The sequence below is a fragment of the Zalophus californianus genome, chromosome 9 (genome assembly GCF_009762305.2).
Source record: "Zalophus californianus isolate mZalCal1 chromosome 9, mZalCal1.pri.v2, whole genome shotgun sequence".
NCBI lineage: Eukaryota > Metazoa > Chordata > Mammalia > Carnivora > Otariidae > Zalophus > Zalophus californianus.
Window position 1 is genome coordinate 9,789,755 of NC_045603.1, and position 26,328 is coordinate 9,816,082.

Here is a 26,328-nt window from a genome sequence, read left to right on the forward strand (position 1 = left end):
TAAGGGTTAGGGATAAACTGCCAGAGGAGAGGGTACCAGGTGCAGTGTAAATCCAGCCCTGAGGCCTTGGGCCAGTTAACCCCTCACCCCCCTCTATGCCAGGAAAGAGCTGGTCCTATGGCTCACCCCCAGTGACCACTCCATTTTCCCTACTTAACACCTGCTCTGCATCTAGAACGTCTTTCAACAAAGGAGCTATCCCCCAGGTGCACCACTAAACGAGTGCCTGGAACTTACCACCGTCAGGGCTCAGTGCCCCTGGTTGTGCTCTCCAGGCCAGACTGCCCGTCTGTACATGTTCAAATCCTCCTGACCCCTCAAGGCACAGCTCTCACCCCATTTTCTCCATGCCCCATGCCCCCAAACCTGTGTTTCCCCCTGCACCATCGCATGGTCCCGTTCCCTTATTCTGTGCCAGGGAGGCCAATAAGCCAGAACAGGGGTCCTAACCGAACTAGACGCCACAAATGCTAGCTGTACATACAAAAGGGTCAGGATCGGTCATTCGAGATGATTAACAACTTTATTCTTTATCAGCTATAAAAGGGCTGGTGTTTTGTTCCAAAGTGAGAGTCGGTAGGGCTGAGACCCGTAGAGGACCTGTGGAGTCCCTGTTAATGACAGTAAAACACTATTCAGTCAGCCCCTGCTAGCAGGCACGGGTCTGGTGACCACCAAGATCCAAACCAACCTCCTGCACGTCTGAGGGCAGAGGCCAGGGTGGAGACCACAGCTTCCAAATGTAAAGAAAGTGGTTATGCTCTTAGGGGCAAAAGAGTTCAAACAAGGTCCCCACCCTGGTGAAGTCCTGTGGAAACATGGGCTCCACAGCACCTGCCACGGGGACAGAGAGCAGAGGGGTGCTCAATGCTGCAGGCTTCCTCTTGCGAAGGTACCAGTGGGCGGCAGCCCCTATAATAAGGACCAGAGTCAAAAAGCAAGAAGGAACTAGCACACAAAGGAACAGGCAGGGGCCCAAGGCCACGGGGCAGAGTGGCTGCCTACTGACGGCTGGGGCTGAGGGCTGGTGCGGGCATGAATGTGCCCGCTGGTGGCGCTGCTCCTCCGAGCTTCAGTCGCCCTAACCAGAAAAAGGGACCGCCACCTCTCCTAGATGGCAGCTTCAAAATCAAAGCGCCTAAGTGAGGGAGACATCCAGCAGACACATGTCAATGCCCCCTTTCTCCCTGCACGCCTGCCCACCGCCCCGAGGACCTGGGAGCCGGCGCGGGGGGCAGCAGCACGGGGACCGGTCAGCGGCGCCTCCCACAGGCTGGCACATCAGAGCCTCACCACACGCTCTCTCACTGAACCCTCACAACCACCACGACACAGGCATTTGTTTACCTCTTGCTCTAGATGAGGAAATAGGTTCAGGGAAGACTGGCAACTTGTCCCGTGTCACATCTGCCAGAGGAGCCTGCATTTTGAAGCCACACGTGCCTGAGAGAAGCTGGGCTCCTCCCGCCCCTGCCCTGCCCCACAGCTGGGGGCTTGGGGGCAGGCACAGCCAGCGCTCCCCGTGGTGGCACCTCCACCTGGGGGGCCGGGGCAGGAACAGGACACCGTCAACTTGGAACAAACTTTTATTTCTTGTGCTGGTCTGGTCAGTCCATGGCCATGGGTCAGTGGTAACTGGAAATAGCTGGAAGGAGGGGAGGTGAGGGGACCAGGAGTCCAGAAGCAGGAAGAATGGAGGACGGTTGGGGATGGGAGGGAGGCTAGGCTGAGGAAGGACCCAGCCAGCTGGGTGTCTGTCCTGGCTAGAAAGAACACATCTCCACCCACCAGTCCACCCTAAACCCAGGGGTTCTGGCCACAGCTCGGGCCAGGCTGGTCTGGGCCCCACACTGCCGCCGCTGGCCTGAGTGACCCCAACCCCGACCCCACCCTCACCCCAGGCAGTGAATCTTCCAGAGGGATTAATGTTCTGTGCTGGGCCTAGAAGAATCTTTTTCACTACCCTTACCTGCCCTTCCCACAACCCAAATGGGGCTTCCGAAACTGGGGCTCAGGCCCTTCCCTGTTGTGCTCCTGTAGCAGCCATGCTGGGGCAACATGGTGGGGCTGTAGTGGGGAAGAAGGGGTTCCAGTCCTGGCCTGGCTCAGAGGAACACCTCACACCCCCACCAATAGGAGGTGCTGGTGAGCCGGACCCAGAGCAAGCCAATCCCAGTCCAGGTCATCAGTGCCCCAAGGCCCAATAAGATTCATAGAAAGTTCAAGGGCCAGAGCCCCCAGCTCAAAATCAGCACAATGGGAGTTGCCCTGGCCTGGCCAGGCAAACACAGGATTGTCTCCAAGGGGAAAGGAAAACCACCAGCTGTCTTTGGGTCAGTGGCAAGGGTCAGAGTTAGGGGCAGGGAGGTTCCTACAATCGAAGTGCCACTCCCCTCCACACATCTACAGGCTACAGCTTAAGAAATTTTGGCATTACCTGTTTTGGGGCTTAAGGCAGGGGGGAAGGAGGAGAGAGAAAAGGAGGCCACCACTCTCCATTCTGCTAAAAGCCCCCCAAGTCCCAGAAGGAAGGCTTCCTGCTCTGGCAGCAGCACTTACGAAGCCCCTAAGCCCCGAGTCCGGCTCTGTGGAGGGCTCTGGGTGCAGAGGAGTGAGCACAGGGGAGGAGGGTGAGCACAGGGGAGGAGGGGGAGGAGGGTGAGCACAAGGGAGGAGGGTGAGCACAGGGGAGGAGGGTGCTCTTCAGCTCCTGAAAGCCCCTAAAGGTTGTCAGACACACAGACGGATGGACACACGGGCAGGCAGCCAGCTCCTGGAGGCTGGTGGCCAGCCACAGAGGAAAAAAGGAGAAAGACTGCCAGGGCCCTGACCGGCTACACTTCACCACACACACACGCGCGTGCGCGTGCGTGCACACATACACACACACACGCACACACACACACACACACACACTAAAGAGAGAGAAAGAGATAATAAAAAGAATAAAAACTAAGGGCCCAGATGTACAAAAAATGTGAGTAAGGAAGAAGGCAGGGAAGAAGGTGGATGATGGTCAGTCCTCCAGAAGTCTGGCCACCTTCCTCAGCTTATAAATTACAACCCCCCTGGAAAATGGGGGTGGGGGTGGGGAATGATGAGGCTCCGCAGTGGCCTGGGGGAGGGTGGGTGGTGGTCAGAGCTGCTCTGGCCCACGTGGTAGAACAGTGGCCAGAGTACAAGGATCCCGTGGGTGGTGGGGGTGGGCCGGGGAGATTCAGCAGCCGCTGGCAGGAGTCACGCAGGCCCCCTGGGACTTCACTTTGTGACGCTGGCCCCCCCGTCGCCGGCCCCCGCTGCTGGGCTTGGGCTGAAAGGAAGAAAGGAGGAGCTTGAGAAGTAGTGGCCCACTGGGAGCAGGGTAGGACAGCAGAGGGGCAAGGTGGTGGGAAAAGGGGTAAGAGAAAAGCAAGCAGGCAGGATGGTCCCAGCCTAGCCTGAGCAGTCATCTACTACTTGGAGCATGGCACTCCCCCTCTGTCAGATGGAGCCAGCACCCAACCTAGCAAGTGGGGCACACGTGAGATGGGGTGAGATGGAGCCGTTCCGAGAAGCACAAGGAGAGCAGGAACCAACACCTGCCCCCGCGGATAGGTAGAAAGAGAAAGGCTCAATGTGGGAGAGCGGCAGAAAGGACAGGTCCAAACAGAAGTTTCCTTCTCCCAAGAAGGGTCAGGTGGAGAAGACCCTGGAAGGAGCAACATGAGGGGGTGCCAGGACAGAACCAGGGGACAGAGCTAAAGGGAGATACTGAGTGAGAACCACACTGATAACGGGGTCCGAGGCCACCAATGCCCACCCAGGAGGACCCACTAAGGCAGCGCCTTTCCAACAACCTTCTGGACTGCCACACACATCCCACTCCCGCAGGCCGCACGCGCTCTTACTTGGGGGACGGAAACCCTGACATTTTTCTATTGCTTCATTAATACCAAATGCTAATCAGGACCAACTAAATCAGCTTTAAGCAGGCCATATCTCAAAGATTGGAAAATACCGCCCTAAGAGACAAACAGCACAACACTTAGCACTTATGTGCCAAGAGTTGGGAGAGACACCTCCTATGAACTACAGACACGGGAGCTAGACACAGGCTGCCTAAAGCTCTCCTGTCACCTCCACCAACTACAGTAACAGTCACCCTCCCACTCCCACCCTGAGGGGGTCAGGGGACCAGACCAGCCTGAGCAGCACACTCACCTGTGGCTGGAGACTGCTGGACAAAGCTGGCTGCACAGCCCCTAGAGAGCAAGCTTCATCTCCAGTGGGGGGCGCCCCTACTGCTGGCCCTCCAGAGGGGCCTCCTTCTTCTCGTTTGGTCAGGGGACCCTTTTTTGTTGACTGCATTTTAATTTGCTGGGGCTTTGAATTCATCGGGGAGTTGTTGGTGGTCTGGAGGAGCTGCAGGAGCCAAGGAGTTGGGGATGAGGCTGGAGCTGCAGGCAGGGACGTCGGCTCAGCTGCCCAGGCCCCGTGCCCCCACCCCCAGGGACTCCCTGGCCTGGCTGGTCCTGAGTGAGGTGGACGGCAAGGGCGCCACGACAGGGGCAGCGGGCTGGAGAGACGCTGTCATCCCCCTTCAGTGTCTCAAGGCTGCCCCTCCCCTAGCTGATGTCTGGCCTGCCTCAGCCCAGCCCGGCTCCATCCTAGTCTCTGCCCCCGCTGCTCTTCCCGCAGAAAGCCCGTGCATCTTGGCTATCCCCCACCTGGCCTAGCTCCTAGGCTGCCCAGAACCTTGTATCGAACTTGAGGCTCTTGCTCTTGCTAAGCTGGCTGAAACTCATCAGAGCATCACCTGCATCTCTCCTACTGCCCCGACAACAGTCTGGGGCAAGTTTTAACTTCAGGCCTCCCAAAGAGACCAAGTGAATGTTCAGCATCTGGAAACACTGAGTGTGTGGCTATCAGGGATCTGAAGAACTACCACCCAGGAGAGACTGATTTAGAGCCTTCCCTTGTGGCCCAAGTTGAATTTCAAAGCAGACGGGAGGACTGCCATACCCCCAAGGGCACTACCTCACGTGCTGGTGGCTTCTGCCACTCTCAGCCAGTCCCAGAGGCAAGTGGCCTTCAAGGACCTGATCAGGTCTGCATGGAAGGGCCTGAGGAAGGCCGTTCTGGAGGCAAGGCCAGCCTAAGGGTGGTCCCAAGATCTCACACAGGCTGTTTGGAGCAAGAGTCAAATCACTCTATCAAGTGCTCCTACCCAAGGCCATGGGTGAAGTCTGCAGAGGGCATGAAGTAGGCTCCAGGACACACAGACAGCTCAAGCCCCAAGGGCACTCAAGCCTAGGACCCCCAGCTGTCCAACATTCACTCTAACCTGACCCACTGCTGTGAGGGTGCCACCCCAGCCAGGCCACCGGAGCCTGCGCCTGGCATCTCAGAGGCCGACCACGGCTAGATCCAGACACTCTCCTACCACTGTTTCCCATGTAGGACAGCTAGGCCTCAACCCCACCTGCTCTCCTCCACAGTCACCACCAAACCCAGGGAGACCTCTCAGGGGGAAGAGAGAAAATGGCACCGAGGCTGCACTTCAGCACTGTTCCAGCTCTCCCAGGGCGGGAACTAGAGCCTCTGTCCCTGGCAGTCAGGGGGACTCTGCAGGGCTTCTGCTGTTGTGCTCACAGGCTGAAACTGGAGTGGCCCCCATGCTTCCTGGGGCTGGGAAAGGGAGGCTGCCTGGCCATACCTTGGTGATGGTGCCCACAGCCTTGGTGCGGCCTTCTCGAAACACCAGCCGCTGGTCTATGTGCAGGTACTCAGGGGTCTTGATGAAGCGGAAGTGCACAGTGGCCTTGTCCCCCGTGCGCAGGCAGTCCTTGTCCATGCTCAGAATGGTAGCCGTCTGCCTGATGCTCCCACAGTGCACTGCCAAGAGAGTGAGCGGGTCACCACAAGACTGAGCTGCCCAGTGGCCTCCGGGCAGGAGAGGCAGGAGTGAGAACATGGAATATGCTGGAGCTATGGTCAGCTAAAGGCCTCAGGGGGCCATGTGTGGTAAAGTGAGCTGGAGGTCCACTCTCAGGTCTGATCCTGTCACACACACTCAGACCCCACCTGTCCCTGCACCCACGGTCCTGGTTCCTAAATACAGGGCACTCTGTTTGCATGTGTGCCTTCTCTAGACTGTTGGCTTTTTTTTTTTTCTAAAGATTTTATTTATTTATTTGACAGAGAGAGAGAGACAGCGGGAGAGGGAACACAAGCAGGGGGAGTGGGAGAGGGAGAAGCAGGTCTCCCGCCGAGCAGGGAGCCCGATGTGGGGCTCGATCCCAGGACCCTGAGATCATGACCTGAGCCGAAGGCAGATGCTTAACGACTGAGCCACCCAGGCGCCCCTAGACTGTTGGCTTCTTGACGGCAGAGCCCCTGCCCAGCATTGTGTCCCCAGCACCCTGGCAGCACCACGTGGCACACAGCAGCATTCAGAAGACATTTGCTGAAGGAATGAGTATGAGGTTCTTGAGGGCAAGTCTGGGTCTCCAGAGCCCAGCACAGAGCCGGCACTCGGTTAATATTCGCAGAACTGAATAACACTGCAGCTTATGGGCAGAATAGAGGGGGCATCACCACATAGCATGGAGACCTGACTCTTGGCTGCAGCTGAAACCTTGGGGTTTGGGTAACTGGAGCACTTTGTTGGGGTAGCTACAGCAGATGGCCTCCTAGGCTGGCAGTGCCCTTGGACACCTACCCATGGCCTGGTAGCGTGGGCTAATCGTGGTGGGGTGGTGGAGGACAAGGATCTCGGCCTCAAACTCCCAGGATGCTTGGGGATTCAAGCGTGGGGAAACCATCACCATGCCCTTGCGGATGGACGAGCGCTTGATCTGAAAGAAAGAGGGAATCCCAGACCTCAGAGGCAATAATGTCCAGGGGTTCTTTCCCCCAATCCCAGAGAACCAGTAGTCCTTTCTGGGAATGGAGACTACCCCAACTCAGCCTTGCCCTCTTACTGTACTAGACCACAGGCCTTCTAGGGTGAACAATACAGGGCCAACTTCAGGGCTATGTGGGAAGCCTAAACACTGCTACTGGGGGTCAGGAAAGCCTTTAGGCAGGAATTGGCATTTCAGCTAGGCCTTGAAGGATGGTGGTGAGAGGGCAGAGGTAGGCAAGCTTTCAAGTGGAAGGGACAGGGCGAGCACGATGGGACTGTTGGAGGGAATAAGGAAAGTCCCACTCTGCTGGATAATTTGGTTGGCAGGGAGGTAGGTGACCCTAGAGCTAGCACTTATCCCAATCCCTGAGGGACAGAAGGCTGACTGGGAGGAGGATTTGGCATGAACCCTAAAGACCCTATATAGAGGGACCATCTGCACAGGAGGGAGGTATCTTTCTGACCTTACCACTGAGCTTGGGGCACCCACCTCAGGCACTAGAAGGAGGCAAAGAGCTTAGGAAGCAGGCAGGCAGGCCTGGGCTCAAGTCCTGGCTCTAGAACTTACTGTGTGTTCCTGGGCAAGTCACTTGGGCTCTCTGAGCCTGAGTTTTCTGACCTATAAAAGTGAGGTCAGTAACCCCTGCCTTACACAGCAGCCAGGACGACTGGAGATGGCCCAGAGCCTAGCGTAACGAACCCGAGGGGAGTTCTTCGTATTCTCAGCACTCACCTTCTTCAGTGCAAAGGAGGCTGTCTGGCCCCCCCGCACTTCCTTGACAGGCATGCGCTTGCGGTGGATTGACTTGACAGCAATGGACAGGAAGTTACCCAGGGGATCTGGGCCAAGCAGCAGTGTGTCATTCAGCTTGATCAGGCCTCTCAGTGTTGTCCCCGACACCACAGTCCCCACACCCTGCAAAGAAGGCCAGGGTCCAGTAAGTCGATCCCACTTAGGTCCTCCCTACCATACACTTGCCCGATGCCCCTGTAGGAAGTGCCCACCCAGCCTCCCATTCTGTTCAGTCCACCAGAAGCCACTCACTGGGACAGAGTAGGTGTCGTCAATCTGAAACTCAGCAGGCTCTTCCTCCCGGTAGCTGGTGCGGGGGGAGAGGAGGTTGAGGAACATCTTCAGCAGGTCTAGGTTCTCACCTGTAACGTTGGAGATCTGGAATATCGGGCACATCCTAAGTGGAGGGTGAAGAAAGACAAAGGAGCTCAGGTGGCCAGCTCTCAGGTGACAGAGTAGGAACAGGAGAGCTTCTGGAACATGTGCTGCTGCTAAGGGCCCCGCTGCCCCCTCACCAGCCTGCCCCAGCTTTCCAAGTGCTGGCCACACCTGCTCCAAGGCCTTCATCTTTCATTCAGTTTTATCTCTGAAATCTGTCCCCTTGTCTCTGCCCCTCTACCACTGCCGTATTTTCGGCTTGTATGACTGTCTCTTCCTAAAGCACACACATTCTTGCCTAAAATTCTTACCTGCCTTTCCACTGCAGAGAAGACAGACAGAATTCCCTCTTCCCAACATCTCTGCAGGTTTATTTCTCTCAAATTCCTGTCTGTCAGCCAGACCACAGAACCTTCTCTTCTCCCAAAAGCTATTACTTTTTTGCTCCCCATGTATTTCTTCATTCTGATCCTGCTGCCTGGACTCCTACCCTCCTCCTTCAGGGCCCATTTCCAATGCAGATTTTTCCAGGAAACCCTTCTCACATGGGTACTCCTGACTCCTCCCAGATCTAGGGAGCACTTTTTGCACCTCTGTTACACATGATTACACCTGATTTTCCGTTTGTCATCACAACAGCCTCTATGTCTCCTATCCAAGGTTAATCATACTCTTCAAGATCAGGAATTATATATTCCCCATTGCTCCCAGAGTAGCACCTGCACAGAACAGGCACAAGGAATGAATGGAAAAGCGGCCGGCTGAAATGTACCCCCTCTGCTGGCCGCTTGATGGTACTGAAGGCAGCACTGGGACGCAGCCACCGGCCAAAATGCCAGCCTGCTCTGGGTGCTGTATACTGACCAAGCCAGGAGGCAGATGGCTCCTAAGCAGCCCCAAGACTCTGGGAAAAGGGGCAAACTTAACAAAGTTCACTACTGGGGCGCCTGGGTGGCTCAGTCCTTAAGCGTTTGCCTTCGGCTCAGGTCATGATCCCAGGGTCCTGGGATCGAGCCCCACATCGGGCTCTCTGCTCCGCGGGAAGCCTGCTTCTCCCTCTTCCACTCTCCCTGCTTGTGTTCCCTCTCTCGCTGTGTCTCTCTCTGTCAAATAAATAAATAAAATCTTTAAAAAAACAAACAAAACAAAACAAAACAAAACAAAGTTCACTATTATCAAGAGAGTATCTCTGACCAAGGAGGTGACCACCTTGAGGACAAGGATTATACCTGAGTCAACTCTGAATCCTCAATGCCTAGGTGAGAAGCCTGGTACAGAACATCCAACAAAGATTTATGGAATCAAAGGATACATTAATGAATAAAAGCCAAATGCTAATCTGTGATTAAAAACTTTCTGAAACTTTCAAAAACTGAAAGAAAAACTTACTAATAACAGTTATAAAAAGGGCTGTGTCTGTATCACACAGCAGCCAGACACAGTGCCAAGTGCTTTACATACATCATTTCTAACACTTACGAGGCCACCGTGGGGAAGGGAATATTATTCCCATTTCACAAGTAAAGACACTGAAGCCTCAACTGGGATTCCAACCTCAGCAAGGCCAGCACCTCAGAATCTGGGTTGCATGATATCGCTCCCAGGCAACACTGCCAGCCTGGGAGAGCTTGTACTGAGACCAGAATCTTCTATTCCATCCAATCTCTGTGCCTGCCCAGCAGTGAGTGCTCCCTACTCCATTACCTCTCAGAGCTGAAGTTGGAGGCCGTAACGATCACATCATCCTTGCTCTGTACCAACACAGGGATCTTCCGGCAGCCTGGAGACTTCAGCAAGCGCTGTAACAGCTTCAGGGTTTCTTAAAGGTTGAAATGGAACACAATTAGGGGGACACAGCTTTCTCTCTGGCCAGGCTTCCAGGGCAAGACCGGTCCACTCCTTACTGAGAGAAGCAGGAGACAGACGGACCAGTGTTAAATGCCATGCCTGGAGAAGCAAAAGGAGGATCAAAACTTGGGGTGGGTATGTGTTTGCTAGAGTAGAAGGAACACAGACAAGACCTGTCTGGTAAAGTTACGAGTCTGAAACCTGTTAAATTTCTCCAGAGTCTCTAAAAGACCCACATCCTATAAGTAAGTGACTTGCGGGTCCATGGGAAAGGCAATGTTCTTCTCAGAATGCTCTGCTTCCTGGATAAAAATTCATCTGACAAAGGATCTCTATGACATTTACACCTCTGCAGAAGCCCTTATGAGGCATTCCAAAAGAACACCTCTCCACTTCTCTTCTACCATCTACAGCAATGAGGGAGAAATGCGAGGCTATTCTGAAACCTTTGGTGGTAGAAGGCAATCAGACCCTCTGCCCAAATGCCTCCATATGTATCCTGTTCAGATGGTAAAACCCAACCCCCTGGCCCTGGGGCCATCTGAAAAGAGGTACCAGATTAGAAATCTCAAGGATCCTATATTTGGAACGAGAAGGAACAAAGAGTAAGGGATAATTCTAGGGTGTGCTTAGACCAAGAGCTAAATAAAGGAAGCAGAAGATTCAGGCTTGATGGAAATTCAGACCAAGGTCTGAGCACAAGACAAAAAAGCAGAAGATTCTGGGCCGAAGCCGTGGCAGCACCACCAAGGAGCCACAGTGGGTGACAGCCCCTGCTACTAGACACAGGCTTCACTTACCTTGCAGGATGTTGGCAGGACACATGTCAATCTTGGTGACCACCACAAAGACAGGCACATTGAGTGCCAACGCCAAGCCCAGATGTTCCTTAGTCATCCCCACGATGCCAGCATTGCTGCCCACCTGCCCCAACACAGAAAGAAAGGTCAGGACAAGGGAGACAGAAGTTGCTGCTGGGTGGGCACAGGGGCTCAAAGAAGGCTGGGTTAAGAGAGAGCTCTCCTCTGAGGCCCCCATCAGAACAGGACACGTGGGGCAGAAGTCTTAGGCCAGAAACAAAAGAGCTGTAGATGAAAGCTGGGCTGGGCACAGATGGCTTTAACCTCTGATTTAATGATATGGGCTGTCAAAATCTGAAGAGACTTGGAAACAATAAAAAAAGACAAACCCAGACAGTCCAGGGAAACAACTGTCTAGTGTTGTCAAGGTAGATTCAGTCTAACATCACTGGCCTCCAGTTTCCCTGTCTGTAAAATGGAGAGATAGTAACATCCCCTTTAGAGGGTCTCTTGAGGTTTGTGTCATAAAGTATGTCAGAGATCCCATACACAACTAGCATGAATTAGGTGTTCAAGGAATGGCAGCTCTTATTACTGTTACTATTCCTTCCCGTAACAATAAAGGTTTTAAATTATCACCATAAAGGTTGGGTAAATGAAGGCACGTGTACAAGTGTGCCATACAAAATGTACCAAATGTTCTATAGACAAGAAAAAGGAAACTCTTATCTACTGACATGGGATAATCCCTAAGATATGTTTTTGAGAGAGGAAAAAAAGCAAGGTGTGTACAGCATGCTACATGGTGTATACAGCATGTAGAATGGGTCACTGTTTGAGAAAAGCAGCTGTAAGAGCTGGAAGACATCGGGGGAACATCTGAGATCAGATAAACACTTACAGCCGAGATATTAGGGAACTCTTGTTCATATTCCTGGCTGCTGTAATAGCAGGAGTCAGTTCTCACTTTTAGGAGCTGTGTGCTGAAGGATTTGGGTGTCAAGAGTCACAATGCCTATAATCTACTTTCAAATGATTCAGCCAAGGGGCGCCTGGGTGGCTCAGATGGTTAAGCGTCTGCCTTCGGCTCGGGTCATGATCCCAGGGTCCTGGGATCGAGCCCCGCATCGGGCTCCCTGCTCAGCGGGAAGCCTGCTTCTCCCTCTCCCACTCCCCCTGCTTGTGTTCCCTCTCTCACTGTGTCTCTCTCTGTCAAATAAACAAATAAAATCTTAAAAAAAAAAATGATTCAGCCAAGACAACAACAAAAAAAATACACATACTCATCCATGACACATAAAGATGAACAGAGCAAACGTTAATGATTGTTGAATCTGAGTGGTGGGTCTATGGGATCCATCGTATTATTCTTTCAACTTTTCTGACTGTTGTGAAACTGGAGGGAGAGAATATATCCCCATTTGCTGGTATGATTACAAAATCTCTCTGAGAATAACTAAGAAACTGGAAATACTGGTTGCCCCTGAGAGGAAACTGGACAGAGGAGGAAGAAAACTTTTCACTATAAGCCCTTTGGTTATCTTTTTGTTTTTGTACCACATGAATGCATTACTTACAAAAACAAAATTAAAGTTGCCACGACACATTTATATAGTGTTTAATACATTCCAGAAGGTTTTCAAATGATGTTCTCATTTGATCCCAGGTCACAGGTGAGCTGCCATCCCCCCAATACCGACGTCCCCTGCATATTCCCTTCTGCCCACACCAAGAAACCTCCTCTTTCTGCCTTCTGATTCTTCCCATTTCTTCCAACCACCTTTCCTATCCAACCCAGACTTGCTTTTGTTCTTCCCAACTGGGATAAGAGAATGCTCTATCACTCTGCTGTCTATATATTTTAAAGTTTTTTTCTCCTGGAAATTTATTGTCATGGGGCAATAATGATTTCAGTGTTTTCTATAGAAAAATTTGAGTATTTAATAAAATATTAAAATAATATTTATAACCTAAAAATCAGATAATATATAACATTTCATCTAGGGTGAAGGTATTTCCTTTAATTGGCCTTGTTCACTATAGCTTAGCTGAAAAAAATGCTCATTTTAGACTGGTTTCTATACCTTTCTTAATATAAACCCAACAACTCCCCCCAGATATGCCCTATGGCTCCTCCTCTGAAATCCCTTCTTGTAGAACAGCTTTTCTTAGCCCAGCTGAGTTGGTGATGGCCCCTTGAAATGCTCAAGGATATGGGAGATGAAATCATGCTGAGATCCCAAGAACCTTGGGCAGAGAGCCGACAACAGTGTTCACACATATGCTCTGCCTCTTTACTCTCCAGTTTGGGGAGAATTTGCCTGAGAACCTGTGTTTGTGGGGCAACTTAATCAATTATGCTCTCAACAGATGCCTGTGTTTACTACACTTATTAATACAGACAGCTGGAGGAACTGGGAAATGGGGAAGGGCTTAGAGAAGAACCTGCCAAAGGAAAACTTGCTCACTTGTGCTGTGAAAGCTGTGAAGCTGTGTGCGAGGCTGTGGATCCCACAGACTCCCATTCTCTGTCCAGAGAAGATCAGTGGGACCCAAATGGAAGCTTTGCAACATGACCAACACAGAAGCCCCTGCTCCCTTCCGTTCTCAGGTGATCTACAGGATTAGCTGCTGAAAAGTCTCCTCTCACTAGACTCAACTGCTGTATCTTCAGGTCCAGCATGGTGCTAGGCACACAGCAGCCGCTCCACAAGTACCTTGGACTGGCTGACACTCCTCCCAGGCTTTGAGAGAGGCCACCTCCCAGGCCCCTCTTGATTGCTGTCTGTGCTCTCCACCATTTCTTCCCAGGCCTCCCCATTTCTGGGGGTGCCACCGGGTGCCACCTCTGCAGAGTAGCCTAACCCCAGGAGAAACATTTCTGAAGGCAGTAAGTAAGCCCCAGGAGAAACCCTCCTCTGTGCCTCTCTGAAAAATAAAAGAGGTCCACAAATGGTACCAGGGAGAGAGATCAAGGTACAGCCCTCGAGAAGGTGATAGCACTCAGAGGACTAGGTATCCCTGTAAAATGTGTCATCCTTACCCTCTGAAACCCTCAAAGCCCCAAACCAACAAGCCTCTGTTGCAGAACAATTTCTAACACTTGCACATAAGCAACCCCCCCCCCAAAACAGCCCAGCTGAAGCCTCCCCTCCTCAGGAGTGCCTCACACTTACCATGAGCATGCAGAAGTCAGGCAAATGACCTGTCATGCCAAAGACAGTGGTCTTCAGGTATTTTTCATGGCCAGCCAAGTCAATGAAGGTAATCACCTTAGTGGATTTCTCACAAATCTTTGTCCATTCCAGGCTGCCACCATGGCTGTCCGGCTTGTTTACCACATTGCCTTCACTGTCAAACCCCAGAATGTCGTTGCCCACGCTGCTGGTGCGACCAGATTCAATCTCATGTTTGTGGCGGAAGAGCTTCTGACGGGCAAAGCCTCGGCCATTGTCCAGCTCCCCATGTGTCAGGACCCCCAGGAGCGTGCTTTTGCCAGCATCCACGTTGCCTACTACTGCTACCCTGCGTGTACATGAACCCAAACATCCTTGTGAGAGACAGCAGGGAAGCAAAGTGCGAGTAACGAACTGTAAGGACAGACTTGCCCCTGAGCCTCTCTAGCTTACCGCTCCTCCCATTCATGGCTGAGCACATTGGGAATGACCCTGGAGGTACACCCAAGAATAGAAAGAATTATTCAGGAGGAGCTAGGCTCCTGTCATGATGGCTTTCTCTCTTAACTTCCATAAGCCTCCTCAAAGCTGCCAGATAGGAGCCCGAAAACCGAGAGGCACAAAATGCTCTCCTCCAAGACCCTGGTTTTTAGCCTCACAGGCTGACAGGTAAGAAAACACGGCCCACACAATGGCCACAAATGTATGGCTAGCCTCCCCCTCTTACCAAATGGAAATATTTAGGGATAGGGAAGTACAGAAATAGAAAATGAAGCTATCATATCTCTGGACACTCTTCCCATGCCTCAGAAAGGGAAGGAGTGAAGTTGACATGCCAGGTGCCAAAGGCTCAATCACCCCATTCTCTGTGAAGCCCTAGAACCACAAGGTCATGCTGCAGAGAACCCCTGAACTGTTCTGAGGCCTCCTCACCTGACCTCCAGGAAGTCATTGTCTCCTACTCGTTTCCGGACCAGGTAATCACGCACACGGCCCCCAGCTTCTTGACGTTCCCGCAGGAGGATGACATCAGCCTCTATCTGTTCCGCCATGCTCTTCACTGTAGCGTAGGAGGCCTCCATGTCAGCTTCACTCAGCCCATACTCAGTCCCATCTGGTGACAAGAGCCCAGACATCAGCTAGCCAACAAGTCAGCCGGTCAACCACCCCTACCAAAGGCCCCACCCTAGGCACTGGAGAAGAACACCACTCTCTCCACCTGACACTTTTCAAAAACTTGAGCACACACGGAGTTAATAAATAATAGTGCCACGGGCTTCCCCTTTAAGCAGGGTATTCATTAATTCATTCAACAGTAATCACTAAGACTCTCCGAGCTTTTATGCCAAGCCTCATGCTGGGTACTGGGAATACAGGTGTCCTTGGTGAGGTCACAGCCCAGCGGGAGAGACAGAAAATTAATTAATTGTAATACAGCTTGAGTGCTTTACTATATTACTGTACAAAAAGAATGTTAAGCGTGAGCAACTGGCATTGCCTGGGGAAGCTGAGGACAGCTTTGCAGGGTGCTGACTCCAAGCTGGGTCTCCAAGTATGGAAAATGGACCTACAGAGAAAGGAGTAAAAACATCCTAGGCGGAGGAACAAAGCATGGAGCATGGCAGATCATGGCAATTCAGGGACCAGTAAGCAGCTCGGTATGTTGGGGAGCAGGATGTCAAGTGGTGAGAGACCACACAAGAGGTGGGAGCTGTTAAGCAGAGACGTCAGAGAGCAGCAAAACACAATTATGTACCAGGCGGTGGGAAGCCTTGGGGGTTTAGGCAGGGGAGTAACATGATCAGATCGCTGCAGGTTAGAAAGATGTCTTGAGCAGCAATATAAAGTGTGCACTGGCAAGCGAGAGACCAGAAAGGGGGAGCCCAGTTAGGAAACAATTCTAATAATCCAGGCAAGAGATAATGAGGACGGGAGTCAAAGGAAAATGGGGAGAGAATTCCAGAATGATTTCAGGGATCGATTTTTCAACTGAGGTGGCTCAGGTGAAATATCCAGCAAGTAGCCGAAAAAAAATGAGTCTGAATTCAGGATGAGGAAGGGTGTCCAAAGGAAAGACAACAGACCAGTCAACCAATCACTTGAGTGCTTAATGTAAGGCAATCCCTGCAAGGTGCCTTCCACATGGTGTCATTCAATGCCCACAACAGCTCCCTCAGCTTTCCCTCCAGCCTCTGGGTCTCACAGAACAGCTCCGCTCCCTCCCTAGGCTGATCCCCCAGTATGCGCCCAACTTTTCTTCTCTTTTACTGCCTCCCAAAGACCTTGCAGTACCTTTTCTCACCTTCTCTTCCCTCCTTCCATGCTTCCCCTTACAAAGGAGCTCATTCTTAAACCACAAAAAGGAAACCCACCCCGTCTTCCTTTGCCCCTGCTTACTTACTAAGCTACCATCTCCCCTGTTCCTCCTTTCACCACCAAGCATCTCAAAAAAGTGACTGTACCTGCTGACTACATTTCTGATGACTGCAGAAGAAACTAGTTTTCAAGGCATTAATGGACTTCAACCACTCATCTAATGCCCTTTTCTTGCCCCCTACAGCATATGACACTGCTGGCTATCCTACCTTTGCTTCTTGAAGTACCTCCCCCTCCCACTCTGCTTGCCTATTGCCTGAACTCTCCTGATTCATCTCTCTACCCTCTGGTTCCTTCTTCTCTGTTCCCTCTGCTGGCTCTTCCTGCTCCTGTCCCCTATATGCCAGTCTTTTCCAGTAATCAGTCAGTGGCCCTTTTCTCTAGCCTCTAAACATTTCCCTTGGCCATCTCATTCTATGGTTCAAACTGTAGTTTTGTAAATTACAGAAACATTCATTTCTAGCACTGTCCTCTTTGCAGAGCTCCAGACTGAATTTCCAATTGCCCGTTTGATAACTCTTTAGAAGCACCTACACTCAACCACTCCACCCGCCTTTTAAACAACAACACAAAAACTAACACCACTAACAAAGCATTTTAGACCTCCCTGCAATCCTAAGGAGTAAGCATTACTGTTCCCATTTAGCAGTGGGATAAAGAGAACCCAGAGAGGTCTCAGAGTTGGTAAAGAGCCAAGGGGCTGTGTGAGCTTGAGTCTTCTGATTCCAAACCTAGAGCCTTTTCCTCGGGCAAGGGTTCCTCTTTGTGCCCAACTAGTTCCTCCCTTGCCTTCCTTACTTCTAATGACACCACCACCCTCCCAGTCACCCAAGCTCAACACTCATCCCTCCAGTCCTGCTGATTCTAGCTTTAGACCTTGCCCTTCTGTCCTTGTCCCTGCTCTCTTGTTGCCAATCCAGCGCCACCAGCCTGATTCAGGCCCTGTTCTACCTCAATCACTGCAACACCCCTAGCTGGTCTTAGCATACCCGGGCTCTATTCCCTGCAGCCCATCCTACATACACACAAGCTTAAGCTCCTAATCCAGGCACAGCTCTGACGTTTTCACTTCTAACTCAAAGCCTTGGAATGGCTCCCCCAGCCCAGCAGCAGCCAGTTCCAATTCCTTAAAGCCCTCCCCCATTTATCCCACAGCCCCTCCTCAGTTTTGTCCCAATGCAAGTGGCCCAGTCGCCAGCCCCCATGTGCCCTGCACTTCTTCAGCTCTATACCTTTGCTTAGGTATTTCCTATCCTAGAAAGCCCATCAGTGCACCACAGACTACCCCTTGTGGAACAGTGTTTTGGATGCATGTACTCCCCCACTATACATAGGCATCTTGAGGATAGGGTACATCTCAAACATCCCCTGGATGCCCCATGAGGGTGCTTGTCCTCCATCAAGTCCTCTAATGTTTGCAAAATGCAAAACAAATGAACAAAGTGGGAGCAGTTGGGCTGAGGAATACATGGCCAACTGAGCTCTGGAAATCTTCTAGATTAGAGAAGGGCTTGTTGAAAGTGTTCCTAAGGGGCGCCTGGGTGGATCAGTTGTTAAGCATCTGCCTTCGGCCCAGGTCATGGTCCCAGGATCCTGGGATCGAGCCCCACACTGGGCTCCTTGCTCCGCGGGAAGCCTGCTTCTCCCTCTCCCACTCCCCCTGCTTGTGTTCCTGCTCTTGCTGTGTCTCTCTCTGTCAAATAAATAAATAAAATCTCAAAAAAAAAAAAAAAAAAAAGTGTTCCTAAGAGGAAGTCTACTAATCTTGCCATTCTTGCCAGATCCCCAAATTCTATCCAACTTCCCTGTTTTTGGTACAACAAAATGCTTTCAGGTCCTGTTCCGTGCCAGGGGGCAATCATGAGTGTTACCTTGTCTATCTAGAGCTCCCAGAAAATGCTCCCAGTCACATTACCCTTCTCCAGCATGCACTGCATTCCTCACTCTGTATGAGTGGAGACAAAGGTCAAGGAGAAAAGCTGCAGAGGTCCAATTACCCAAGGTCACATATTCAGCCATGTCCAAACCTAATCAGATTTCTGTCCTGCCATCTGACTTACCTTTTCTGTACGTACTCTCCTGCTCAACATGCTTTTAGGATAAAAGTCTTAACTCTTTAATATGTATTCACAAACCATCAAGATCTGGGCCCTGCGACCTGTCCAGCCTACTCTCCTGACACTCCAAACCTCACATTCTATACTCCCACTTTACAGAATCACTTTTGGGGGCACTTGGGTGGCTCAGTCGGTTAAGTGTCCAACTCTTGATTTCGGCTCAGGTCATGATCTCAGGGTCGTGAGATCGAACCCTGCACTGGGCTCTGCACTCAGCACAGGGAGTCTGCTTGAGATTCTCTTTCTCCCTCTCCCTCTGCCTCTGCCCCAACCGACTCCCATGCAAGCACACACTCTAAGATAAATTTTTAACAGAATCACCTTTGGTCCACCAAATATTCCACAATCACCAATGTCTCTGTGCCTTTGTGCATGTGGCTTTCTCTGCTCACTCACTACTGCCTCTATTTACCTGGAAAACTCCTATTCACCCTTTAGTATCAATTCAAGAGGCACCTCCTCTTTTGAAGCCCTTCCTGACTCCCCCACAAAGACCTAACACTCCTCCTATGTTCCCTGAACTTTTAATACAGTAGCTGGCTCTTGTAAGCCATGTCTTAAAATGAAAAATGAACAAAGTGGTTCTTGAAAAAACTCTCATGGTAAATCAACTATAACCTAGAATCCTTAAAAAATTAGTACTGCAGGGTGCCTGGGTGGCTCAGTCGTTAAGCGTCTGCCTTTGGCTCAGGTCATGATCCCAGGGTCCTGGGATCAAGTCCTGCATCGGGCTCCTACTTAGCGGGAAGACTGCTTCTCCCTCTCCTACTCCCCCTGCCTGTGTTCCCTCTCTTGCTGTCTGTCAAAAAAAAAAAAAAAATCTTAAAAAAAAATTATTACTGCAATTACTAAGTAACATTTATATAATGCTTACTGTATGTCAAGTATTAATCTTCACCATGACACCATGGGATAGATTCTATTATTAACCCCATTTTAAGACAAGGGAAAGAGCCAATAGGCAAATGCAGACCTACCAGGCTCCAGACCCTGAACTATCAGGCCAGACTGCCTCTTTTTAAAATTAGGAATGTATACTTAAAGAGCACATTACTCTGCTTAGAATTTTTTAACACCTAACTTATCCATACAAAATCTCTCTGAGGTAGGGTGGGTAAGTATGTCATTATCCCCATTTTACAGATGAAGGAAGAGACAAACAGAGGTGAAGCACCAAGCACAGGAAGTCAGTAATGAAGCTGACCCCTGGGGGCCTTGCACCTGGTTTAGTCCTCTGATGTTCAACTTGTTTAACTAGTTATGATCTCTTTCTGCCTCTAAAGAATTCCAGCAGGAAGGAGTCACTGTGAATGTAATAGCATCCAATTGGTAGATGCAAAGATAATGCTTAGGTATACAGGAGATGTGATAATGAATATCTGACATTTTCTTATGCTTTGCTGTTGGACGGTTAATTAGTTGTGAGTTGCCAAGGCATGATAAAATTCACTAAGAGTCCACATTAAAGAATGGGAAAAGGTGGGGCCTTAAGAATTTAAATCATCAAAGAACAGTCCCAACACTTGTCAAAATTGATCTAGATGTGGTTTCTTCAATTCTACAAACATGAAGTGGACTTGGAGTGGTTCATCCTATTACCAGCGGGCCAGATGTACACCTGAACAAAAGCTTTCAAAAGGCTACCAACAATGCCCTAGCCACCAAACAGAATGGCTTTTTCTGAACCTGACTCTCCTTGCTGTCTCTAGCACTTGACAATGCTGACCAATTTCCTCCCTTTCTTGACAGGCAACCTCTCAGTTTGCCTATCTCTCTGACCATGCTTTCTTTAAAGTGATAAGACCCAAACAGGAAGGTGGCAGCAAGGATGGAATGAAAGGGATAGATAGGAGAGACATTTCAAAGGAAGGCACAGCAGTATTTGGAGATCAAACCCTTCTTCCATGTGTCAATCTTGCAGCATTTCCAAATATTATTTTCTACTGAAGTTATCTATGTATATGCCATCTTTCTGGGACAGAGACCAGATTATAAGTATCCAAAAATACTTTGCAACAGTATCAAGCCCTTGGAAGATACTTAATAGATACCTGTCAAATAGTTGAAGAATGATTTTGAGATTTTTCTCCATCTTAGACTAAAAGGAATTATTACCTGCCTTCACAAAGCCTACATTCAGCAAAGAACTGTTCCTTTACTGATGCATCAAGGCCCACCAAGGCTTCCTGCATCCTGCAAAGATGACAGAGACAAGTTCTGGTACAAGCTAAATTCATTTGTTAACAAGCCCAGCTGCCATTTCAGCAAAGATAATGTCGTAATGAAGTAAGGGTAAGTAGGGCTCGCATCAAGGTTATAAACTAGGACCAACCAAAAAAAAACCCCAAGCCCAAAAAAACAAAAGCCCAAGATACAATCTGCAATGAGGACTGCCTTCCTCTAAAACAGTGGACCTCATTACAATGGAATAAGTAGGCTGGAGGACATTAATCGGCCCCTTCCAGAACATGTAACAAGGCTGCATGTCTGACAGGATCTCATAGAGAGGAAAAGAGGACTTCTGTTATCACAACTATCCACACTGAATGGTCACTGGGGTCTGAGGCAAGGTAGCCTTGCTGAAGAGAGGAATTCTGGATGTGCCTTTCTTGCGGACATCAAGAAGAATAACAAAGGTTCTCTTGTGAAGCAGGCAGTAAGTAGCAATGGGATCTGTAAACCGGGCCTGCAGAGGGAAGACCTAGAGCTTCCCAAGGAAGGCTTCTTTGTAGACCTAACTGTGATTTGCTCTATTACCTGAGATAAGAAGTTTCCTTGCTTTGTGCTTTCCCTTTATGCAAATTGAGAATACTGGAGGTAGAAAAGAAGCATCTGTAAAACCGCCTGGAAAGTGAATCTTTGAAGTCAAGCATATTATGACCACTAACGTGGGAATTAGCATTATAATTTTGTACTTTAATGTCCTCCCAAACAATTCTGCAGATACTAAAGAATCACTGCAACTGAGACACACGAACAGGAAGTCAATAAGAGGGAAAATGTGCTCTAAATAATTTTTTAAAAATAAAGCAAAAGGAAAACTATGCTCACCTGATCCCTGCCCAATGACATATATGGTCTCTCCGCATCCCTCGTCCATCCTCTCCCACATCTGCCGAAGTAGGCTGTCATACTGCTCTGATGTAGGGCTCACTAGAACCAGCTAGAAGAGAAACCAACAGCCTTAAGACCACACTTACTAGAAGAGCACCACAGCCAAAGCAGATCAATAGCCTGACCAAAGACCCTGACTGAACCCCCACAGCACCCTGATCTAAAATAGCTACGCAGCCCCCTCATGCCCTCTCTGTCTCTCTTGAAATAGACTTTGAGACTAAGCACTCTCTGAGTTAAGTTACATGATATACTAAAATGAGTATGTCTGAACCACAACCCGCAGAAAAGAGGGTGAGAGGAGCCGGCTTCCTGCTGCTTAACAGGAGGGGCAGGACCCACAATGACTGAGAATCTGGACTGTGGGCAGAAACTGATGAGCAGTGCTTTATTACCTACATGTCAAAGTCTTCCACCTGCAGCTTGCAGTTCACAGGACAGAGATCTCATACACTGCCATGCTCTCCCCTCAAGGCCAATGGTTCTTACAGTAACGAAAGAATTCTGTTCCATCTTGCCTTGGCTAACTTGATTATTTAGGAATCAACAGTTAAAACTGCTGCAAGACTCATCTTCATCAACAAAACACCATTACCACTAAGATGGGTATTAGTACCATCATTTTGCAAATTTCTGCCAATAACATTAAAATATGAACTACTTATTTGGGGAGGCCAATTCCATCTTCTGCCTACTTGTGTGTGACCTTGGACAAAGAACTTAACCTCTCTGAGTCTCAGTTTTTCAATCTACAAATAGAGATTATACTACCTACATCCTAAACACACTATACAGACCAAGTAAGATTAACATGCAAAGCATCTAGTCCACACCTCAATAAGTGGTAATTAGTTTCCTTCGCCCAATCTTTCCTAGAAAAACCTTCTTGGATGAAACTAGCCGCTTCAGTCCTCTAATTGTTTTTCCCTTTGAAAGCTCTCAGAACTTTCGGTCTCCACAGCTAATTGTAGCAAGTGTATAAACTTATAGCTTCTAGTCTTTTCCTCAGGAATCAATCTATTCAACACATCACTTCTCCCCCTCCACATTCTCAGTTTTTCTTTTCAATATCATCAAAATTTATATGCATATAGCTTCTCAACTTTAAAACAGCGAGGAGGACTCCCCCAGCCCTGTGATGAAGTAACACTTCCCTATCCCAGAACGCGAAATAAGTTGGTCCGGAGATGAAGGTACTATACTCTCTTTGCAACTCTGCCTTGCAATTTCCCACTGTGTTTTCAGGATTCTTCAGCACCTTGACCATGAATTGACATCCAACTCATCCGCTTTTGAATCAAGTGCATTTCTTACAGTTTCCTGAGCTGACTCATTAGGGCCTGTACTTGTAACCTGGGTGCTGTCTGGGTCTTTTGCATCATGTCACATCACCTCACACACTTCCTCTGATCATCCCCCTCTCTGAGCTTGGCCATTCTCATTGTGGCAGTAGAGACATCAGACAGGAAAATTGTAATAAGGCAGATAGCTGGTTTCTTAGTTGGCAACTGAGACTAGAGGGAGAGAGAAGAGTTGAAATTTGGCTGCCTAGGTTGCAAGGGAAGTTCTCTCCAGTTTGGGTCAAGTTTCATGCAGTTTTGCCACAACAGACTTTGAACACTCGCAAATGTTTTCAGTGCTCTATAAACGTCTTTTTACTGTAACTCTCCAACAACAGGTAGGAGGCGGCGTTGGTGTTCTCCCTTCCTCGGCTCCTATTTAAATTGCACAGGGAATTATCAGTTATTCGGTTCACTTTAAACATTTACTCAGTAGTATGTATCAGGCACTGCACTAGGTGTCCGTCAGAAAACAAAATTCAATCCAGTACATTTCTAGATCTAATTGGCTTTGTTCTAAATTCATGAATCAGGCAGCACCCTACTGAGCAAGGAGAAAAGAGTTCCAAGTAGCTGTACCAAAACCAAAGATTTTATAGGCAGAAAGGGGGTGAGACAAGGTTATTAGGGAAAGAAAAGAAGGGGTCATTTCAGGCACGGTTATATTCCCTCTAGGAAAGGCAGGGGGTTTTATCAGGCAGATTACCTCACTAGTGCTGACCAGGAAATTTCACTCCTGGGAGAGGGTGATGCTGCAACTAAGTACTGGTCTGTAGTCCAGAGGGCAAATGACCCCATCTTGGGCCTGTTGTTTTTCGTTTTGGTTTTTTTAAATGTCATATACATTTCTCATTTTTACAACACATCTGTACTTAAAAAAAATGGAGCTGGAAAACCGAGAGGTTAAGAAACTTTCCCAAGGTCACAGAGCCTTTTTAAGTGGCAGGGCAGGAAAGGGAACCCAGCCCAGTCTGACTCCCAAGTTGGCGTTCTTTCCTTTAGCGATGTTTAAGCACCTTCAAAACACCAGTCACATCTTATACTTACTTTTTCATCCTCACAATGCCAAGCAGAAGCTGAGCCCTTAATTCCTGCCTACCTTCTCACAAGCTCAGAAGCCCCGATTTAAAAGGTCCTTCATTATTCCATTCATACAAGATGAGGTTCCACTCCCAGTATGGCGAGATTATGGGTCCTGCCCATCTTTCAGTTTTGGTTTGGGAAGGAATTCCTCAGACAACCCTCTCCGCGACTGAGCAACTACTTTCCGTCTCCTCTTCCGAGGCCAGGAAGAGCCCCGGCGGCCTTCGTGCTCCCCGCGGGGTTGCCTGATCCTCCCGCGCCTCCGCTCTCCCTGCCTCAGCCACCTCCGACTCTCGGCGTGGCCGGTGCAGGGAGAGGACCACCCCCTCGGTCTCGGGGGAGTCGGCACTGCTCGGGGACGGCGACCGCGCGGGGCGCTCCGAGCGTCGGGCGCCCCCGTTCCACGTGGCGGAGCCGAGGGGTTGTGATCTCGGCGGGAGCCGGACGGCGGGAGGCCGGATAGGCGCCGCCGGGAGAAGACGGCGGTGCGCGGCCCTCGGGGGCCGCCCCTCGCCCGGGAGCCCCAGACGCTTCCCGCACCGGGAGGTGGGCGGGCTCGGCGCGGCCCCTCCCGCCCCCACCGGCGCCATCGCCGTCGCCCCGGAGACGGCTCTGCGCGCCGCCCGGTCCCCTCAGCGCCGCCGCCGGCGCCCGGGCCTACCTTGCTGGTGAGGTCCAGCTCCGGCTCGCCGTTGAGCGCCTCGCCGTCTTCGCTGCAGTCCGAGTCGAAGCCGCCGTGGAGTCGGGCGGCAACCGCCGCGGCCCTGGCCGCCCCCGGGGAGCTGGGCTCGGGGGCGAACATACAGGCCGGGACCGGCGAGTCCATGGGGGAGCGACTCCGCTCCGCCGCCATCTTTAATAACTTAGGCTAATTCGTAGCCGGCCTCCCCTCCCTCCTCGGCGTATTTGCCTAATGTATGCGTGGGCCCCGCCCCGCCCCTCATCGGATAATTTATGCGAAACTTCTCCGGCCGCGTAGAGGGTGACACGTATCTCTAGCTAAGAAACAATCGACCAGGCCTCTCAGCCACCAATCACTGCAGCCCTTTCAAGTACCTAATGAATAATTAATGAGGTCCAAACCCCAACAACAAATGTCTTGAGACGTCACGCGCCTAGTTCGCAGCTCAGGAGGGGGCAGCACCGCGTCCAGGCTACCTGCCTGGAGCCTTCCAGCCAACGAGACTGGGCAGAGTATGACTGACACAGCAGCCACCCAATGAATGGGGAAATACGCACAAGTTTACCCTCACCTCCCTCTTTTCCATAGGCGGTGTTCAGTTTCCAAATCTTACTGTAAAACAGTCGCCGCGGGACAGCCTTCCGATGATGGACAGGGGCAAGGCCCAATCTAGTCACCCGATGGGTTCCGCGCCTCGGGCCACCGCCCACCGAGATAGTAAACTGCACAAGGCACCTCCCTCCTCTCAGTGACTCCGGGCAGTCCCTGGAAGATCGAGGTCGGACGTGTTGGCAACCTCCAGACAATTTTAATAGAAGGATCGATGCTTGGAATACTATAGCAGCCAAAGCGAGGCAATTAATTAAACGCTGACCTTAGGGAGAATTCTCCATTCACTGCCTCTGCGGAGAGAGCAATTACAGGGCCAAAAAGAGGCAACCAGCTAAAACACAAGCCCAAAGTACCTCGCCACATTTGTGAACTGTGAAGCTGAGATCTAGGGTCTGTTAGGGTAGTTTCCTATGGATGATTTTTCCAGAGTATCATCAGTTGTGGAAAGTCCCAATCCGCAATACCATCAGCACAAGTTTTAGGTGTCTTTCCCTGTCTCAAAAGTCTGAAAAGCGGGACGCCTGGGTGGCTCAGTCGGTTGAGCGCCTGCCTTTGGCTCAGGTCATGACTCCAGGGTCCTGGGGATTGAGTCCCACGCTAGGCTCCTTGCTTAGTGAGGAGCCTGCTTCTCCTTCTCACTCCGCCTACTTGTGCTCTCTCTCTGTGTCAAATAAATAAATAATCTTAAAAAAATAAAGTGAAAAGCTTGATAAAATGAGGGATTAGCCAACATTCGCATAAGGCTGGCCTTGGCCACTCGTCTCAGGCAGCAATCAAGAGAGAGCAGCCATTGAGATGGTAACATAGCCAAGATTTAGGGTTTGGAACACAGGATTTAGTAAGAGTCAGGGTTCAAAATGACATTGTTTCAGGGATACACCTGAAAAAAAAAAAAAAGGCAACCTCTGCTTGCTCCTGTTTTCAACAATTTTTTTTTTTTTAACAATCAAGTTTTATGTGCACAAACACAGCTGGGAATCTGGGACAAGTCATTCAACTCCAAAGGTCTTGATAATAGCTCTTCAAATGCTTTTTTTTTTCTTTTTCTGCCTAATCTGCTCACCATTATCCTATATATGCCTCTATGAGGTAGTTAAAAACATTAAAATCTTGATTTGGCAGA

At 50.2% G+C, this 26,328-nt stretch overlaps 1 protein-coding gene across 7 annotated transcripts; it reads right to left on the reverse strand.

Moving 5' to 3' along the window:
* Window positions 1-495: 495 nt before the first annotated feature.
* GTPBP1 (GTP binding protein 1) lies at window positions 496-25,449 on the reverse strand. 7 transcript variants are annotated; one of them, XM_027591945.2, is made up of 14 exons: window positions 24,573-25,449; window positions 21,426-21,537; window positions 14,815-14,995; window positions 13,882-14,230; window positions 10,706-10,829; window positions 9,762-9,876; window positions 7,932-8,076; window positions 7,620-7,802; window positions 6,701-6,836; window positions 5,696-5,874; window positions 4,201-4,401; window positions 1,348-1,645; window positions 797-912; window positions 519-611 (listed from the first exon to the last, which is right to left on the reverse strand). In XM_027591945.2, the coding sequence occupies exons 1-14, from the start codon at window positions 24,762-24,764 to the stop codon at window positions 534-536; spliced, it is 2,409 nt and encodes an 802-aa protein (XP_027447746.2). In that variant the 5' UTR covers window positions 24,765-25,449; the 3' UTR covers window positions 519-533. The 7 variants fall into 7 exon arrangements, with proteins under 7 accessions (XP_027447747.2, XP_027447751.2, XP_027447746.2 ...); XM_027591947.2 differs by lacking the exon at window positions 24,573-25,449 and adding an exon at window positions 23,928-24,343; XM_027591948.2 differs by lacking the exon at window positions 24,573-25,449 and adding an exon at window positions 23,876-24,343.
* Between the last annotated feature and the right edge of the window lie 879 nt (window positions 25,450-26,328).